The following is a 19,909-nucleotide window of genomic DNA, read 5'->3' as shown; positions in this document are numbered from 1 at the left end:
TTCTTTGCTGATTAGATAATTGTTTTAAATACTGCACAGCAACTTTCCTCACTTTTTTGTGCTATTCACAACGTAAAGGCTACAGACACAACATAATTTTGAATTTACTCTGTATTATTAAAATTTTCCCATTACTTTCTTAAGTATAGACCATCAACAAACAATAAATAAAGCCCTAATTTGTAGCAATTTGCCAATTAATATGGAATAAATCATTCCCACTGTGGCTGATGCACAGTATATTGAAAAGACAAAACACAGACTGGGATAAAATATTTTTAAAGCATATATCTGATAAAGAATTTACATCTGAATATTTAGAAATCTCAAAACTCAGTAAGAAAACAAATACCCTAATTATTTAAAAAATAAGTAACCATTTTGCAAGATAGAAAGAATTCTGAAGACTGGCTGCACAATAATGAGAACACACTAAACACTATTGAACTGTATACTTAAAAATGTTTAAGATGGTAACTTTTATTTGTCTTTTACCATAATCAATTTTTTCTAAGTAAGAAAAGATATGAACAGATACTTCATCAAAGAATACGTTGGGATGGCACATAAGCACACAAAGAGATGCTCCACATTATTTAGTTATTAGGGAAAGACAAATTAAAACTACAATAAGATACCACAAACACCCACTGGAACAGCTAAAAGAGTGCCCATAGCAAGTGTGGCAAGGATATGGAAGAACTAAGACCCATACTGTGCTTATGGAAAAATAAAATGATACAACCACTCTGGAAAATAATTTGACAATTTCTCACAAAGTTAGACATACTCCTAACCATATGATCCAGCCATTCCACTCCTAAGAAAAATGAAAGCATTATATCCACACAAAAATCTGTACACAAATGTTCATAGAAGCTTTATTTGCTATAGCTAAAACATATTGAGAATACCAAATGTCCCTTAAAAGGTAAATGTATACACGAACAGGTATATCCATGCAATGGAATATTCTTCAGCAATAAAGAGGAATAAACTATAATTACTTTTAAATAATAAATTTAAAACAGGTAAAAGTAAATACGCTGAATGGGACAAGTCAGACAAAAAGAGTTCACTCTGTATGATTCTATTTAAATAAAACTCTAGAAAATGAAAATTAATCTATAGTGACAGAAAGTAAACCAGCAGATACAGAAGAGGAGGGGGGCAGAAAGGTACAGGAAAAATTGTAAAAGAACACGAAGAAACTTTTGAGGATCATGAATATGTTATCTTGATGTTTTCACTCATACACATGTTAAACATCAAATTGTTACTTTAACTATTTGCACTTGTAAGCTAATCATACCACAATTAGGCTCTTCCTTCTGCCCCCACAATAAGGCTCTTTTTAAAGAATGGTCCTAACCTGAACTAGCTTAAGATATGAGTGGAGAAAAAGACAGTCACATAAGTCAATCACAGCAATACAAGATAGCAGTGTGTTTAATTAGGAGTTACATAATATGGGACATACACTAGGCTCACTGAAGATTTGAATTAATGGAATTAATGATAGTCACTATTCCTATACCTCTGGCAGGGGAGTCTATCAAGTTGTCTTAATTTAGCAATATTCTCACAACCCAGTTCTCATCTTAGCCAGAAGGAAATGTAAGTAGATCTCTGGTTCAGCACACTCAGTTTTGCTGTACTAATCTTGATAGTATAGCCTAACCGGGGGATCTCTTTTACCCCATATGTCCCGAATCTCCAAGTGCCTGAGACCCCAATACTGATTGCTTCAGATTCCTAACACTTGGTTCTTGATCTTCACCTAACTACCTCCCTTATCAATTCAGAAGTATGCTGTCTTTCCTGTCCAAGTTGACCTTAAAACCCACCTGGGTCCATCTCAATCTGACCTGGTCTATCTTCAACCTGAATGGCATTTCAGATTTTCAACACTGCTTTATTCTCAATTGTCACTAATATCCCATCCCTTCACTTCCCAATCCTTATAACTTAAACTAGTCCTTTCATCTTAGATCTGCTTTTCAGACTTTAGTTCCTCTTTGCAGTTCATGATTTAAAGGCCCTAATCCCCAATAGTCTGATCTCTAAATCAACCTGTCTTTCTATTCTGAGTCTCTCCTTGTTCCTGACCAAGCTCAATTCTTAACATCCAGAAAGATTTCTTGGAAACAGTGGATTCTTAAAGTATGAATAGGATAGAAATATTAATAGTAAAAGTAGAAGGGTAAGGGCACAAAGGAAGGGTATAAAGTCTGAAGGAAGAACAGGAGCAAATCTCCAAGTACATGATGTAGATGAGAAAATACAAGGCTGGCCTGAGTGCAGTAAGAGAGTAATGATAAGCCAGAGACAGGTAAAGGAGTCCAGGCTTGATAAAACAAGATACTGAAAAAATGCTGTGGGCTCTTGGGCAGCGGAGTTGACAGCATGAAACTGTTACTAGTCTAGCACTGAAAAGCATTAGCACAAAGGATTAACAGTAGGAGGGTGTTAAGAGAAGCTCTCTTGAAAATTGTGGCAGTGCCATGTTCATACATGAGGTACTAATGTCATGGTCTAGAACTCTATCAGTGCTGGTGGGAAAAGGGAACTGAATGCTCTGGAATCTAAAAAAGAAAAACTGTTGGGCATGGTTGCACATGCCTGTAGTTCCAGCTACTCAGGAGGCGAAGGCAGGAGGATCCCTTGAGCCTAGGCATTTGAGACCACAGTGCCTGTGAATAGCTACTGCATTCCAGCCTCAGGAACATGGCGAGACCCTGCCTCAAAAAAAAAAAAAAAAGAAAGAAAGAAAGAAAAGAAAAACAGACAGATCTTAGTGACCAAATATGGGGGATGATGAGGAGGGTAAGAGGGTAACAACAGTAATAACATTTACTGAATGTTTGCTATATGTTGAGCTCTCTTCTACGTACTTCTAAGTATTAATTCATCTCATCCACACACCAACCTTATGAGATAGGGATTTTTTTCTCATTTTACAGATGAAAAAACTAAAACAGAGAGGTTAAGAAACTTGCTCAAGCTCACACAGATGATTAAGTGGCCAAGCCAGGACTTAAGCCAGGCAGTAAAGCTCTAGAAGCCATACACTTAACCAGCATAAGAGATCTTTACATGTTTGAAGGAAGAAGGGAGGAAGTCCATGGAGTAAAAAAAGCAACAAGCCTGAAAATGGGAAGAATACTTACAGAATCATTTACTCTATAAGACTACAAGAAAGGATGAAAAGTTTTAAAAATATGATCAACTGAGGTAAATACATGTTTTATAATGGAACTCAGATTTCATGGTTTCAGTCCTTTCTGAAGCTGAAGGCTTAGATGTCTGCTTGAAGTAAAAGCAAAATAGTTTCAGGGAGAGAAGAGTCTTGAACAGGTCTTAACTTGGATAGAGAACACACTGCAGAGTATTTTTTAAAAAAATCAGTGAGTGCACTGTCCCTTTTAACCTCCACCTAAAGAACTCTACTTTAAGAAAGGCGCAAGATCATAATCAAAGAAGAGAAATTCTAATACTTTTCCTTTATCCTGGCCCAGATATATGGTAATGAAGAAAGCCAGACTAATAACCATCAAATCTCACTACAGATGCTCTTTTCCTGCCGCTTCTCTTGCTAATAAAATCTATGATTCTACATGAATGTGGAAACAAACTTTTTTCAAGTGATCACTCATAATAATGGAGGTTTCACTGAAAAGAACAGATAAAGTTTTCTTGTGCGAGCCGGGCGGGAGGCTCATGCCTGTAATCCTAGCACTCTGGGAGGCCGAGGCGGGTGGATCGCTCGAGGTCAGAAGTTCGAGACCAGCTTGAGCAAGAGCGAGACCCCATCTCTACTAAAAATAGAAAGAAATTATCTGGCCAAGTAAAAATATATATAGAAAAAATTAGCCGGGCATGGTGGCGCATGCCTGTAGTCCCAGCTACTTGGGAGGCTGAGGCAGTAGGATCACTTAAGCCCAGGAGTCTGAGGTTGCTGTGAGCTAGGCTGACGCCTCGGCACTCACTCCAGCCCGGGCAAAAGAGTGAGACTCTGTCTCAAAAAAAAAAAAAAAAAAAGTTTTCTTGTGCATAACAGCCAGAAGAACGTAAAAATTTGACCTCTACAGATATTCAAATATGCATTATAAAAGTGTGTCCCACTCAGTCTTTTAAAAAGCTCTTAAAATCGTTAATGCACAAAGCCATCTCTGCTAACTTTTCCAAGACACTCTGGTTCCAAACATAACTTCTCATGAAGGGAAATACAAAATTATATTAATACGTGTAATTTTTCATTAGGCTAAGGACATGCCTCTAAAAACTAATCCTTTTCTTTAACAGAGAGTGCTTTTGCTTCTCCCTTTATTTCTACACAGTAGACTCTTTTACATCAGCAAATCCAGCTCCTGACATGCCAGAATTTCTGTTTCCCCCATGGAGCTGCAATCAAATGAGGATGCAAAGCCATTGTCCGTGATCATTCACTGGTGACGGTTTCCTACATAGCAACCTTGCAGTGTGGGTATAATTTAAATTCCTACCTCAGGAAAATTACCAATTACTACATGACATGGATTTTCACTTGTTCATTCTGAGAGCTTCAAGGTCATAGGTGAGACATGTAAACCGTCAATGCCAAGATTCTACCACACATTCTATGTAAGGCTTTTCATCAAAGGGGATACGAAGAATAATAAAGAAATACTTAACTAGGATTGAAGAAAGTCAGGTTCCAATAGTCCTAGTTCTACTTAATAGTAGCAAAAAATGCAAAATAAAAAATTAGACTAGGTAAGAAGATCTCGTCCAATAATAAGAAAAGTCTGTGAGATCTACTTAAGCGATGATAAGAACTAAAAAGCTAGACACTAAATTATAAAACTCCCATGAACAGATGGATCAACGTGATCGGCAAATGGCCCTAAATAATCTGCAGAAACAGTAGCTTCTACATCTCCTCTCTCAATTTTATTTTGTTGTACCTAGTCTTTTATTCCTTTCTTTTATAGGCACTGCTCAATGGCCCTCAAGATTTCTGCTCTATATTAGTAGATAACTATATCAAAAAAAGTCCAAGTTAGATAAACATTATTCAGAATATTTTATTTTTACAAAATATAATCTCACAAATACTAGGTAAACAATACCATGAGCTAAGTAAAGTTATTAAAGTTACTGAAGTCAAATAAGAAAAAACTAACCAGAATGTTGCTTATCTAGATTTTTTTACTATTCAAATATACAGGATTTGAGATTTTAACATGAATATCCTACTGCTTAGAATCAACAATGTTTGGATATAAGTTGTACAGCCCTAGTAAGTAACTTGAATAACTACATAATTTATAAAGATTCATTGTCTCATTCATGATACACAATGGTTAAGTGCTACAGGTATGCTTCACTATATAAAAACCAGCCCTCTCTATATAAACACTTTTTAGCTTTTACTTTTTAAAACTAGGTTCAATATTAAAAATAATACAGGCACACAGTAAAAAAGCCAAACAATAAAGGATATACAATGAAAAGTGAAAGTATCCTTGTCCTACTAGGTTAACTACTAACAAATCAAACTCTATTTTAAATGTATGAGGAGGCCTTCAATATTCATAATACCTTTTTTATAGTAAAAGTAATTTCCCCATGTTAATAACCCCAATTATCTGATATTTTTATATTTAATAAGAAGTTTCTTAAGTGATGCATACTTTGTATAGCTCCATACTAAGGGTTGCTGAGATATTCCCATACGGTGCGAGACAAACAAGAAGATTGGCATCAAGGTATCTGGAAGTCATGATAGGAAGGCTTTTGAAACTCCTAGTTTATGAAACCATTTCAATATATATTCCTGGGCCACATACTGTCTCCTGCACCTCAAGATAAGTAAGACAATTCTAAATTCAACCACAGAATAGTTTTAATCAAATTAATTTCTTTTAAATCCTCCAAATGTGCCTACCTGTATTTCATATAGATTAGAATTCATTAAGATAGGTCAATAGTTGGTTTATATGTCAATATTTATTCTTGGCCAGGTACAGTGGCTCATGCCTGTTAATCCAGCAGTTTGGGAAGCCAAGATGGGAGGATCCACTTGAGGCCAGGAGTTAGAGACCAGCCTGGGCAGCATAGTAAGACCTCGTCTTTACAAAAAAATTTAAAAATTAGCTGGGTGTAGTGTCACACGCCTGTAGTCCCAGCTACTCACAAAGCTGAGGTGAGAAGATCCCTTGAACCCAGGAGTTTGTGGCTGGAGTGAGCTATCATAGCACCACTACGCTCTATCATAGGGAAACAGAGCAAGACTCTGTCTCTTAAAAAAAAAAAAAAAAAAAAAAAAAAACAGAGAACATTTATTCTTTAATGACATTTATTCTACTTGAGCTACAGCAACATTAAAATGAGCAATATGTTTAAGTAATTTCAAAACTGTCCTATTTTCACACAGTCTAAGTGGTTACAACTATACCTAGGTTCTGAGTTTAAGGTTCCCACGGTATGATGTATGCCTGTATAGGTAAAATCTAAGAAAACCAGGTCCTAGAGAGCTAGAATTTATAAAATTTTAGTATGTTTTTGATAAACTTGATTTGAAATAAAAATAGAAATCATAAAATAAGTTTTCTAATTACTATATGAGTGTATTCTTACAGGGACCCTTCATACTATTTAAAAATGAAACACTTGTTGCTTTTCTACCTCAACCAAAAAAAGGTAACTCTGGAATAGAAAGTAATTGCTTCTGGAAACCACATAATTAGAAAAAATGTGGCTGTATTTAAAGTTTTCATAAGTTAACAAAACAGAAATTGCCTATAAATGTACAAACATAACTACAAAGTCACTACATGTATCAGAAACATACATACCAAAGCCAAAACTATTTCCAATTAGCCATTTTCAAATCTGGGGCAACTTGGAAATTAAATGCAACTTAGGCTAAAACATTTCATTTCCCAGGTCACTGCCAATGATTTCAATTTAAAATTAATTACAAGAAGGAAACAAGTCTGGCTACTTTTTAATGAATACTAACCTCAACTTAATTATATGTTGATTCAACTCAGCTCCCACATTTAGAGTAAGTTTTAACTAGGAAGGTAGCATACCATAAGAGTCAAATACTAGCAAAGTAATGGCATGAGAATAAAACCTACTTCATGAGTTACTATAAAGAGATGATTATTAATCTATCGTTTCTCACCTAATCAAGGATTTCACTTATGCAAACTTCCCCTCTTGTCCCTGTATCAATTTTCCTTTCTCTACTGAATCATTTCATAAATATTACAAACACTTTAAAATCTCCCAAGTGAAATAAAAATCCTCCCCTAGAAAGGGGAACCCTCATAAACAGTTGGTGGGAATGTAAATTAATGCAACCACTATGGAGAACAGTAGGGAAGTTCCTCAAAAAACTAAAAATAGAACTACCATATGACCCAGCAATCCCACTTCTGGGTATATATCCAAAGGATAGGAATTCAGTATATCAAAAAGATATCTGCATTGCATGTTTATCACAGCACTATTCACAATAGCCAAGAGATGGAATCACCCTAAGTGTCCATCAATGGATGAATGGATGAAGATATTGTGGTACACATATACGATGGAATAACAGCCACAAAAAGAATGAAATCCTGCCATTTAAAACAACATGGATGGAACTGGAGAACATTATGTTAAGTGAAATAAGCCAAGTACAGAAAGACAAATCTCGCACATTCTCTCTCATATGTGGGAGCTAAATATTAAAAATAATTGATCTCATGGAGACAGAGAGTAGAATGATGGTTACAAAAGGACGGGAAGGGTAGCGGGCAGTGGGGGAATAAACTAGAGATGGTTAACAGGTTCAAAAACATAGAATGAATAATATTTGATAGCACAACAAAATGACTATAATCAACAATAAGTTATGGTATACTTTAAAATAACTAAAAGAGTAGAATTGGAATGTTCCTAACACAAAGAAATGTTAAATGCCTGAGGTGATGGATACCCCAATTACCCTGATTTGATTAATTCACATTGTATGCCTGTATCAAAACATCACATGTACCCTATAAAGATATGTATCTATTAGGTACTCATAATAATCTAAAATTTTAAAAAATTGTTAAATACTCCCCAACAACTTCCCATATAGATATTGCCCTATTTCACTGGAAAATTTCTCAAAAAACTATCTATACATACTGTCTTCATTTCCCTCATTTCCTGAATCCACTCCAGTAATGTTTTCATTCCCACCACTTCAGAGAAATCTTTCTTATCAAGGTCACCAGTGACCACCACATTGCCTAATCCAATTATCAATTCTCAGTCCTCACTGTATTTGACTTACTGGCAGCATTTGACACAGTTAATCAATTTCTCCTCCCTGACACATTTTTCATCCTTTGACCTCCCACAGACCCCACTAACTCTTGGTTTTCCTCTTTCCTCACTTGTCCTCCTTCAGTGTCTTCTTTGCAAATGATCATGTTCCCTCTCATTTCTAAAAATGTGGTTTGCCCAAGGGTTTAGCCCTTGAAACTCTTCTCCTGTCTACCTTTATTTTATTTCCTAGGCAACCATCAACCATACCCTGTTTAGACTTTAAACATGAGACAGAGAGAGAGACAGATACACACACACACACCAATAAAGCCCATATTTCTCTCTCAACTCTGGCACCTCTTCCCTGTACTGCAGAGACTCACATATCCATCCAGCTACCCATTTGAAATCTTCTTTTGGATATCTACAAAGCATCTCAACATGAACAAGATCAAAACCACACCCTAGATGCTACATAAACACTTCAAAATCTACTCTATACTTCACTCATCTTCCCCTTATTGTTATATAAAGGTAATTCCATCCTTCCAATTTTACAAGCCAAAATTTAAAAAGAGTCATCTTTAACTCTTCTTCTCCCTATCTTGTTGGTCCAACCATTGAAACATATCCAGAACACACTGCTTCTCATCACCTCAACCTCAAGTCCCCAGTCCAAGCCACTATATCATCTCTTTTCTGAAATACTGTAAAAATAAGCCTACTAAACTGGACTTCCCTGTTCCCACAAAATATAATGTCCATACAGCAACAAGAACAATCCTTTTCAAACATAAATCAGATTATAGCCCTCTACAGCTCAAAACTTGCCACAACTTACCACATCACCCAGAATAAAAATTGAAGTCCTTATGACAGCCTACAAAGCCCTCTACCACCTGTCTCATCTACTCTTCCCCTTGTACATGCAGCTCCAGCTGCACTGGCCTCCTTGCTTTTCCTCAAACACTAAGCATACTCCTGCCCCAGGGAGTATGCTTAGTTCCTCAACCTGAAACCCTCTCCCCCAGTGTATCCAAACAACTTCTCACATCTTTCAGATGTAAATGTTACTTTACCAGGAAGTCTTTTCTTACTATCCTATATAAAATAGCAACTCCCTACCCACATTATCACTCAGTCCTCTGTCTGCTTTCTTTTTCTTAGCACCCATCAGCACCTGACACAGAATATAATCATTTCATTGTTTACTGCCCATCTTCCCTAAGTACCAAAATGCAAATACCACAAGAATAATGATTTTGATTTATTCAGAAAGCAGCACTAAGAAGAGCACCCAGCCTTTACCTGGCACATATTTGCTGAATGACTAAATAAATAACAGCAAATCATTTTGCTGAAAGTTTTATAAAGATTGGCATATTTAATCTTTTATTAAAAATGGCATTAAAAACTTCATTTTGGCCAGGCGCAAGTGGCTCATGCCCGTAATCCTAGCACTCTGGGAGGCCGAGGCGGGCGGATTGTTTGAGCTCAGGAGTTCGAGACCAGCCTGAGCAAGAGCAAGACCCTGTCTCTACTAAAAAAATAGAAAGAAATTATCTGGACAACTAAAAATATATAGGAAAAATTAGCCGGGCATGGTGGCACATGCCTGTAGTCCCAGCTACTCGGGAGGCTGAGGCAGGAGGATCGCTTGAGCCCAGGAGTTTGAGGTTGCTGTGAGCTAAGCTGACGCCATGGCACTCTAGCCCGGGCAACAGAGCGACACTGTGTCTCAAAACAAAAAACAAACAAAAAAAACTTCATCTCATCTTTACCAACGACGACGAGATGAAGGTACAAGAGATAAAATAACTTGCATGTCACATGGCTTGTAAGTGGTGAAGTCAGCCTCCTGCATCTACTAAATGAGACCAAATTGTATTATATAACTTAGGTATTTAACAAAATACCTGGCACATAGAACACCTACAATTAATAGAATACTTCTTATTGCCAAACATTAATCTAGGCTCTTTACGTTTATTTACTCATTTAATTTTCATATTGATTATTTAATAAGTGGTTATCATCACTATTTATTATTTATCAGAGCACCAACCTTAACCAAAAAGAAGTCACATATAAGACGCTGTGAAAGGAATGGCACAGACTCCCCAACTTTACTGTTCTCATAAAAATTGTTAACATGTCCTTAACACAGTATGTTTTGAAGACTAGTACTAGAAACCAATTCAAAATTAACTAAATTCATATCATTCCGAGACACACATCATTAACTGTGTATACAGGAGCTTGTATTTCTAAAAAGCAAACAAACTCTCTATCAAAGACAAAAAAAAAAAACCCCACAGATTTTCTCAATTAAAAAAAAAAAATCTACCCTTCCCCAAATATGTTTGCTACTCCACATTGTACCACATTATGCTTAATATATCTTTTTCATTGTAAGCTAAAAATTATCTGGATTACACCAAGTTTACCTGATGTAAACAATCCTTTTTTTTTTTTTTTTTTTTTTTTGAGACAGAGTCTCGCTCTGTTGCCCACGCTAAAGTGCAGTGGCATCATCATAGCTCACTGCAACCTCAAACTCCTGGGCTCAAGCAATCCTTCTGCCTCAGTCTCCTGAGTAGCTGGGACTACAGGCGTGTACCATCACCCCCAGCTAATTTTTTCCATTTTTGGTAGAGACAGGGTCTTGCCCTTGCTCGGGCTTGGTCTCAAACTCCTCACCTCAAGCGATCCTCTCGCCTTGGTCTCCCAGAGTGCTAGAATTACAGGCATAAGCCACCGAGCCCAGCCCCAAACCTCTTCTTGAAAGGTCAGTTTTATTGCCAAAAATAAATTTTGAAATTACTGCATAAGAGGAAATAAGGTGGCCAATTCCTTTATCCTTGAGTTAAAGTGCAAATTACTGAATGCAATTTCTTCAGCTCAATATAGCATTTAGTTTTTAATTTTTGGTTCAACCTATAGATACTCATTTTTTATTAATAATAAACATATGAAAGATTTTAGGTAAAGACTCTTAAAACTTACGGTGCAATAATGGCTCTAGCAGGTCTTTTTGTAGACTGTACTTGTGAAAGCCAACCTTCTAGCTGTGCATTCAGCTGCGGTCCTATAAAAAGAAATGAGCAAAATTAGAGTCAGCAAAACGATGTACCACAGATAACCAACCATACATGACACAAAGCCATCACTGAACCTATGTGGGACTAAAATAGCTTATGGGCAATAAGAGCGTCAGTTTGGATGTTAATGTTTGAACTTATCAACCTCTAGCAAGCCATAGGAGGCTGAGTACTAATTAAACAAAATTTGCTTTTATCCATTTATTTATTGATTTACAATCATTTTCATTCCAGGGCAACAATGTGATTTATAATTTGAGGCGGTATTTAAACAAAATAAAACAGGAGGCAGAAGACTAAGTACATGAAGAGGAAATAATTGAGTCAATATATTTCAGAGCACGAACACCTGCCTTAATCACTGAAATGACATCCACAGAGGTAATCACTCCCACAGTGATCTTTTCTTCCATCCCACACGAGCCCCCTAGTCCCATGAACAAATCGATAATCGGTAACTAGTTACCTCAAAAATCTCAATTTCAAGCACTCTCTTCACTTCCTCTTTTCCCAGTTCACTCCCAGAAATGAACTCCAACAACTTTTTCCACTATCCTTCATACTCTTTCTTTCTTCACTTTTTATCCAGCCTGAAACTCAAAAATCCATCACCATATTCCCCTTGCCTGTGGCCTCTCTCCTCTGCTGCTCTATACTTCCATCATAGTCAAAACATAGTTTAAAACCAACTTTCCACTTAACACAGTACCTCCACCTGACCAGCTGAATGAGACTGAAAAGAAATACAACTATACCAACTTTAAAATTAAAACCATAAATGTCAGTAGACCCCTAAAAATGCTCAGAAATCCTATCACATTAACCTCGTGAATTTGCTCTCACATCTTTAAGATAGAAAATTACCTCCTAGGTTCTCCTTTTACCTTAAGCCTCAAATACTTCCCTCATCCCCTTCTTACTTCCAGGAGATAAGCAATGCTTTTCATTTTGTCAAGGAAAAACAAACAGAAGTAGGGCAGCCACAAGAGTTTGAGGTTGCTGTGAGATAGGCTGATGCCAAGATACTCTAGCCCGAGCCAAAAAAAAAAAAAGGCCTTCACTTCCTGGTTCGTCCTGGAGTTGGGAAAAGCTGGTTGAGAGGGAGAAAAAGAAAAAATATATAAAAGAAGTAGGGCGGCCAACCATCTTGGTTTGCTCAGGGCTTTCCTAGTTTTAGCACTGAAAGTCCTGAATCCTGGAAAATCTTTCAGTCCCAAGCAAACCTAGATGTTAGTCACCTTAAATTCAGAAGAGAACTACTTCATCTTCCCACCACTTACTCTGCTTTCTCTCCTGTTTCAACAAATTGTCCTTGCTCCTATCAAAAGCCAAACACACTATTTCTGCACTGGATCCCAATTATTTTTTTCTTACTCAAGGATTCTGCTCCCCTAACTGTAACTAACCAGTCTCCTGTACCAACTTGTCCCTATTTACCTGATGGTTACGGTTAACATGCAAATATGCAATACTAACACTTCAGCAACTTCCTCATTACTCTCATCCCCTTTACAAGTTTTCTTGAAGAGATGTCCTCATTTCCTTCCCCCCTTACAACCCATTCTCTCTTTTTTCCTTTTTTTAACACCCATTCTCTTTTAAAGCTGTTTATCATTAAATATTTAAACATTACAAAAGAATTTAGATAACATAACATCCATGTACCCACAGTCTAAATAAGTTAAATCTTAACATTCTACCTTATTTACTTAAGATCTTCCTTTTTTAAGAAATAAAAGAAGGCTGGCGTGGTGGCACACACCTGTAACCCTAGCACGACGGGAGGGTTGTTTGAGGTCAGGTGTTCAAGACCAGCGTGAGCAAAATCGAGACCCCATTTCTACAGAATAAAATAGAAAAATCAGCCAGGCATAGTGGCATGCACCTGTAGTCCCAGCTACGTGGGAGGAGGATCACTTAAGCCCAGAAATTTGAGGTTGCCGTGAGCTATGATGATGCCACCACACTCTACTAGCCTGGGCAACAGAGCAAGACTGTCTCCCAAAAAAAAAAAAGTTGGGGGCAGGCGGGAGAAGGAAAGAAGGAGAGAAAGAGAGGAAAAAGGAGAGGGGAGAGGGGAAAGAGAGGAGGGAGGGGAGAGGGTGAAGAGAAGGGAGGGGAGGGGAGAGAAGGTCAGGGTAGGGAGAGAAAAGAACCCCCTGCTGATTCCTTTATACATTCCCCTCCTTAGAGGTAACCACTTTCTGGTTTTGGTGTTTATCATTCTATTATACTTTTACTGTATATATAATATGTGGTATTGTTCTGTATGTTTTTAAATGTTATCTAAATATACTGTACATATCCTTCTGCAACTTGCTTTTAAAAATTATTCACATTGATACATGTTGCTCTAAGTCATTCATTTTCAATGCTATGCAGCGTTCTACTTTGTAAATATACCAAAGTTTATTCACTCTTCTATTCACAGATATTTTGGTTGTTTCCAATGTTTCACTGTTAATATACTCGAGTATTTTATGAACATCTGTTAAGAGCTTCTCTGGGATTTACCCAGAAGTTAAAGTACTAGATCATAGGGTATACATATCTTCCACTCTACTACAACATTGCTAAACTGACCACTAAAGTAGCTGCATCAATTTACCCAACAGTATATAAGTAAAAACTAAAAATCAGAGGATTAGTTCTACCTGTACTCCCCCACCCCCTTTCCTTAGAGCACTTTCTTTAAAAAACTTGTAAATTCTTTCTCCACCCCTCTGAGATGTATGTAAACCTTTTTAAAGCTAAATAAGTCTATAGCCAGCAATCCAAGGACTTAGCAGCCATCTCTTTCAAATATGTCATCAAGGGAGTGGCACCCCATCTCACAGTTTCTGCAGGAGGACAGGGCACCTAATTCAGCAGACCACCTGGTTCCAAGTTGTAAAATTACCTCCTATCATAAAGATAGGAGTTTATTTTTCCTTTAGATAAAGCCAATTAGCTCACACAAAAGGTCACCCCAATTACCAAGTGAATTTAGGATAAGCTATGTGTGACAAATGATGCTATCAAGTCCTCTTGAGCACTATTAATTGTTTACCTTAAGAACATGTATGTAATGGCTTGCCTATACATAAGGGTGAGCCTTCTTTTGGTCTTTGCAATCTTTCAGCAGATTGCCTATGATACACATCATATTCTGGTTTAGTAACCTACTCAATAACAAAATTTTGTCCTTTTTCTACTTTTTTTTTTTTTAAGAGACAGGGTCTTTATTACCTAGGCTGGAGTGCAGTGGCGTGATCACAGCTTGATCTCCTGTCTTGAACTCAGCCTTGAACTCCTGTCTTGAACTCCTGAGTAGCTGGGACTACAGGCCCGTGCCACCACGCCCAGCTAATTTTTCCTATTTTTTCTGGAGACAGGGTCTCATTATGTTGCCCAGGCTGGCCTTGAACTACTGACTTGAAGCAATCCTTCCACCTCGGCCTTCCCAAAGTGCTGAGATTACAGGCAAGAACCACCATACCTGGCCTGCCTTTCTACCTTTGAAGAGATGTTTTCTGGGGGAAGCAGGAGATTTTGGTTTTAATTGTATTTCCCCAACAACAGCAATAGTTAAAAGTTCCCATTCTCCTACATCCTTACCAGTATTTTATAATGTCAGAATTTTTACTTTTTGCCAGTTTGACAGATATGAAATGGTATTCCTTGGGTTTTTCTAAAATTTGTATTTCAGTAATATCCATTGAGATTAAGCATCTACTGATTTGCTACTTCTCCTGTATATACTTAGGACCCTACACATAAACAAGTCAGTTTAAAATGGACAGCCATCTTTAAATTGCCAAAGTACCCAAAAAAAGCCTAATTCAGTGATTAAACTATGTAGTTTATCTTAAAAATTTAAGAACAGTTACCAAAAAACTTATACAAAATAATCACAGTATTAACTCAAGGAAAAGTAGTTCCTATTCTCAAAATAAATTAAATTTTTAGCTGACTAATAAATTTCATATTAACTTAAGTACAGTCACACGTTGTATCATGACATTTTGGTCAACAATGAACCACAAATGCAACAGGGGTCCCATAAGATTATAAAACCGTATTTTTATTGTACCTTTTCTGTGTTTAGATAGACAAATACTTACCACTGTGTTACAACTACCTACAGTATTCAGTATAGTAATATGTTGTACTGGCTTGTAGCCTAGGAGCACTATGCTATACCATATAGCCTAGGTATATGGTAGACTATACCATCTAGGTTTGTGTAAGTATACTCTATTTTCAGAGTGTATTCCCTTCTCTAAATATTTCCACAACACAGGAAGCTTTTACAAAACAAATGTGAAAAACAGATAAAAGCAAAGAAAATATCTCTAAATTCAGCCACTCTAATGCCACTGACTTCACTGTTTTTAAGCACTAAACCAAGATTTTTCTTATCACTACCTTCTGTAAAAGGACCAATTTCTTTATAAGGATGCTCAAGGTTAAGAGCCAAACTCTAAGTTTCTCTCTTAGCTTTGAATAAGATAATTAAGCATACCTATTTATTACATATAGATGCTTAGTAATCTATAAAGTGCCAAGTAAAAATGTGAATTTGAGTTCTTCTTCCACAAAGACTAGCTCATACTTAGCAATGTGGTATCCTTGATACATGAAGTTGATATAGAATACGTGCTTTGTTTTTCAAATACCACCAGATTTGAAGGCACACTGATAAATGGAAAAAGCAAAGGCATTGTTAAATCCTAGCAAAACTACTACATGTTTGTGTGTCCTTGCCCTTAGAGGAATAAATGAGCACTTACTTCTTTGGATAAAATAGTAAACATAGGTTCCCAAAGGATCTATGCTAAGGTATTTCCTCAAGAAGCAGACAATAATGTGCTATAGGAAATTCAGTAACACTTCTATTTGAATCCCACTTGAACTAAACAACATTTCCCAAGTTTATTTGCATAGTGACAAAACCACAGAGACACTAAATACACACATAACACACACCCCTGCTTTTCAGGAATTCCTATGCAACTATTAGCAGAGTCATTCTAAAATAAGGTAACAAATTATGCCAAATTGGTTTTCTGTCTCAGTTTAGCCTGCTCTTCCTCACTCTGGACAAAAGTCATGTGTTTTACAAACTCTTCCCAAACTAAATGTGCATGTGAACAACCTGATGATCTTGTTAAAATGCTGTTTCTGATTCCTTAGTTCTAGAGGATCAACTAGGATTCTGCATTTCTAACACGTTCCTCCAGGTGATGGCAATGTTGCTGGCCTACAGGCTACATTCCAGCAACCGGTCTAGATCAATGGTTGCCAGCCAAAAAAGGGTCTTGGACTCCGAGGACTCCACAAATCTATATGTATACCAAGCTTTATCTAGAGATGAAATAAATGTCTAGATAAATATAAGATCACCTACTCATAAGGAATTAAAAATACATACTCATTTAAAAGTGTTCATGAAATTTCTTTTACTTTTTCTTAATCATGTATTTTATCCATCAATAGATAATAAAGAACTACTGTCATGTAGGAAATTTTGAAACTTTCTGACATGAAGAAGGTTCCTAAAAGAGAGGGAAGGAGGACACACTTTGAAGAGCCTGAGAACCATTCTAGACCTATCACTTACCTTTACTAGAATTTATCTAAACTGTGTTTCAATTACCATAGATCCTTATTTTTTACTAGCTATTTAATAAACTATTACATCACAAGGTTAACTATGCCCAATAATGTTTTAATGTCACAAGTAACATTTGCCTTCATTTGTTAACTGAATAAATATTTATAGAACAACTATTTATGTGGCAGGAAGTGGGATAGCTGCTGGAGTTATAGCTATAAAGAAGATGTGATACCTGCCTTCATGGAGCTTGTAACTGTCAATGTCTTAAATCTAAAGAGCGGCTAAAACACAAAAATTGTAGATACCAGGACAAGCTAGCAGGAGAGACATTTTTCCATAGGGGAGCCCTCCAGTAGTGCTCAAACCAAAGAATGGCCAATTGCCACAGCTTTTTTTCATTCTTTATATAGGTAATTCCTGTCTACTAGCATAATAAACTTTATTTCAGGAATGGTTAAGGTAAAGTAACAAGAGACAAGGCAGAAGCAAAAAAATACAAAGCCAAACAAAAGTAAGCTGTCGGCACCTAGGATATCATTATTAATTACTCTGTGAAATATGTTCAAATCAAACTAAGAAATAAATAAAAATCAAAATAAATACGGTATTTTTAAAATTTTCTTCACATTTACAATCTGATCACTAAATTGCTTTTTTAATTCAGAGTCATTAGTTATTCTTGTTTTTCCATAATATCATCTTCTGTTAAAGAGAACTAGTGATTCAACATTTCTTTTAAAAGGTTTCTCTATTGCCTCTGGGACTTTCTTCCAAGCCACTGACATATACTGTCCCAGGCTTGATGCCATCCCTTTCTTGATCTTACCAAAAGGTGTCACCAGAAGATGTAACTAACAGAAGGTTTCAGAAGACAACCCAGGAATGGTATGTCTTCCATAATTGGTCCTTAAATGGTATGTTGACTGAAACATCAATGGGCTGCAGTTGTATAGTCATACTAGTAGCATTAACTGCAAAGTTCACATATGTGCCAGGAGTAGGAACTATTTTCCAACCGACTATGATTTTAAGTTGCCATTGAATGTAAAACATATCTCAATTTCAGAAATGTTAAAAAGTGGGAAAATGTACCTCTTCAAAGCCATCAAACATAGTATCACTATGAAAACCTCACTCACTACAATGTTCTGATAAATATTTTTTCAATGAAGAACGGTGAAAAATTCAAAGACCAGCAATTGGGAACCACTGCTTCTCACTACAATGAAAAGTATTTCTGAGAGGCTTTATCAACTACTGAATCTCATCTAATTTTAAAAATAAATAAATAACACCTCAGCAGTTTTCCCCAAATCCTTTCTCTCATTACAAATGCCCTACTATGACCATATACTTGGAATTTATTGCTCTGCTATTTACAAAATTAGTACCTTATTTTCAGATACATCTCAAGAGATGCTGATTGTTTTTATGTATCTATGATAGTGCTCCTTACACAGAAAATAGCAGGCCCGGGCCGGGCGCGGTGGCTCACACCTGTAATCCTAGCACTCTGGGAGGCCGAGGCGGGTGGATCGCTCAAGGTCAGGAGTTCGAGACCAGCCTGAGCAAGAGCGAGACCCCGTCTCTACTAAAAATAGAAAGAAATTATCTGGCCAACTAAAATATATATAGAAAAACTTAGCCAGGCATGGTGGTGCATGCCTGTAGTCCCAGCTACTCGGGAGGCTGAGGCAGTAGGATCGCTTAAGCCCAGGAGTCTGAGGTTGCCGTGAGCTAGGCTGACGCCACGGCACTCACTCTAGCCTGGGCAACAAAGCGAGACTCTGTCTCAAAAAAAAAAAAAAAAAAGAAAGAAAATAGCAGGCCCTTGGTACAACACCCTAGGGAATACAAGAATTGTCACATTGAGTCCAACCCAAAATCTACCCAAAAGCAGTATATCAAACTAAAAAACATTTTTTAATTTTTCTTTTTTTTTGAAAAAAAGCTTTGCCCTTGTCCTTGCTGTGAAGAACACTGATTGTTCCCCTCAATATAAACAACAAAGGTTACGTCAAATCCAAATATCCTGGATTCCTTATTATTATCCATTCATTTATTTAAATTTTTGGCTAAACTGCAGTTCAGAATACAATTGCACGGGGCAATTAACCATGCCAATAAAGAATATTTAGTGTGTACCAACCAACCCTTAGATTTGGCCAACTGGAAATCACTTACCACTTTTCTGACCACTTATTAATACCAATTCCATTGCATTTCACACCCAAAAGGACTGCAAATTTGAAGGATCACTGTGTACTACTTCTCCCTCCAGATCATTTATAAAACTGTAATCTGAAAATGGGTTTAGCATTGATCCCCATAACAGTCCATTAATCTGGATTCTCCATACCTACCCCTATTCACTGTTTATAATTTCCTACCCCTGCCACTAAATATCTTGACAATGCCTGCTTATAGTATCTTATCTAAACTTTTTTTTTTTTTTTTTTTTGAGACAGTCTCACTTTGTTGCCCAGGCTAGAGTGAGTGCTGTGGCGTCAGCCTAGCTCACAGCAACCTCAAACTCCTGGGCTTAAGCGATCCTATTGCCTCAGCCTCCCGAGTAGCTGGGGCTACAGGCATGTGCCACTATGCCCGGCTAATTTTTCTATATATATATTTTTAGTTGTCCATATAATTTCTTTCTATTTTTAGTAGAGACGAGGTCTCGCTCTTGCTCAGGCTGGTCTCGAACTCCTGACCTTGAGCGATCCACCCGCCTCGGCCTCCCAGAGTGCTAGGATTACAGGCGTGAGCCACCGCGCCCGGCCTTATCTAAACTATTTTTAAGATCAAAATATTGACTTTTGTTTGCTATTTTTAATTATAAAAAAGCATGCTCAGTACAGGAAATTTGGGGAATAAAGATTAGGAAAGGGGAAGCCACAATCCCATAATTATAAAA

The 19,909-nt window shown here is 36.9% G+C and overlaps 1 protein-coding gene across 7 annotated transcripts in view; it reads right to left on the bottom strand.

Annotated features, from left to right (window-relative positions):
• Positions 1 to 19,909, bottom strand: part of MEMO1 (mediator of cell motility 1) — a 111,813-nt gene that overhangs the window by 53,214 nt on the left and 38,690 nt on the right. For all 7 annotated transcript variants that reach the window (XM_069493916.1, XM_069493918.1, XM_069493917.1 and 4 more), the window contains one exon: positions 11,302 to 11,383. In XM_069493916.1, the coding sequence (XP_069350017.1) occupies positions 11,302 to 11,383 (82 nt within the window). The remainder of the gene's footprint in view (positions 1 to 11,301; positions 11,384 to 19,909) is intronic.

Source organism: Eulemur rufifrons, chromosome 19 (assembly GCF_041146395.1).
Source record: "Eulemur rufifrons isolate Redbay chromosome 19, OSU_ERuf_1, whole genome shotgun sequence".
In the NCBI taxonomy this organism is placed as follows: domain Eukaryota; kingdom Metazoa; phylum Chordata; class Mammalia; order Primates; family Lemuridae; genus Eulemur; species Eulemur rufifrons.
This window is presented reverse-complemented; position numbering and strand designations above follow the sequence as displayed.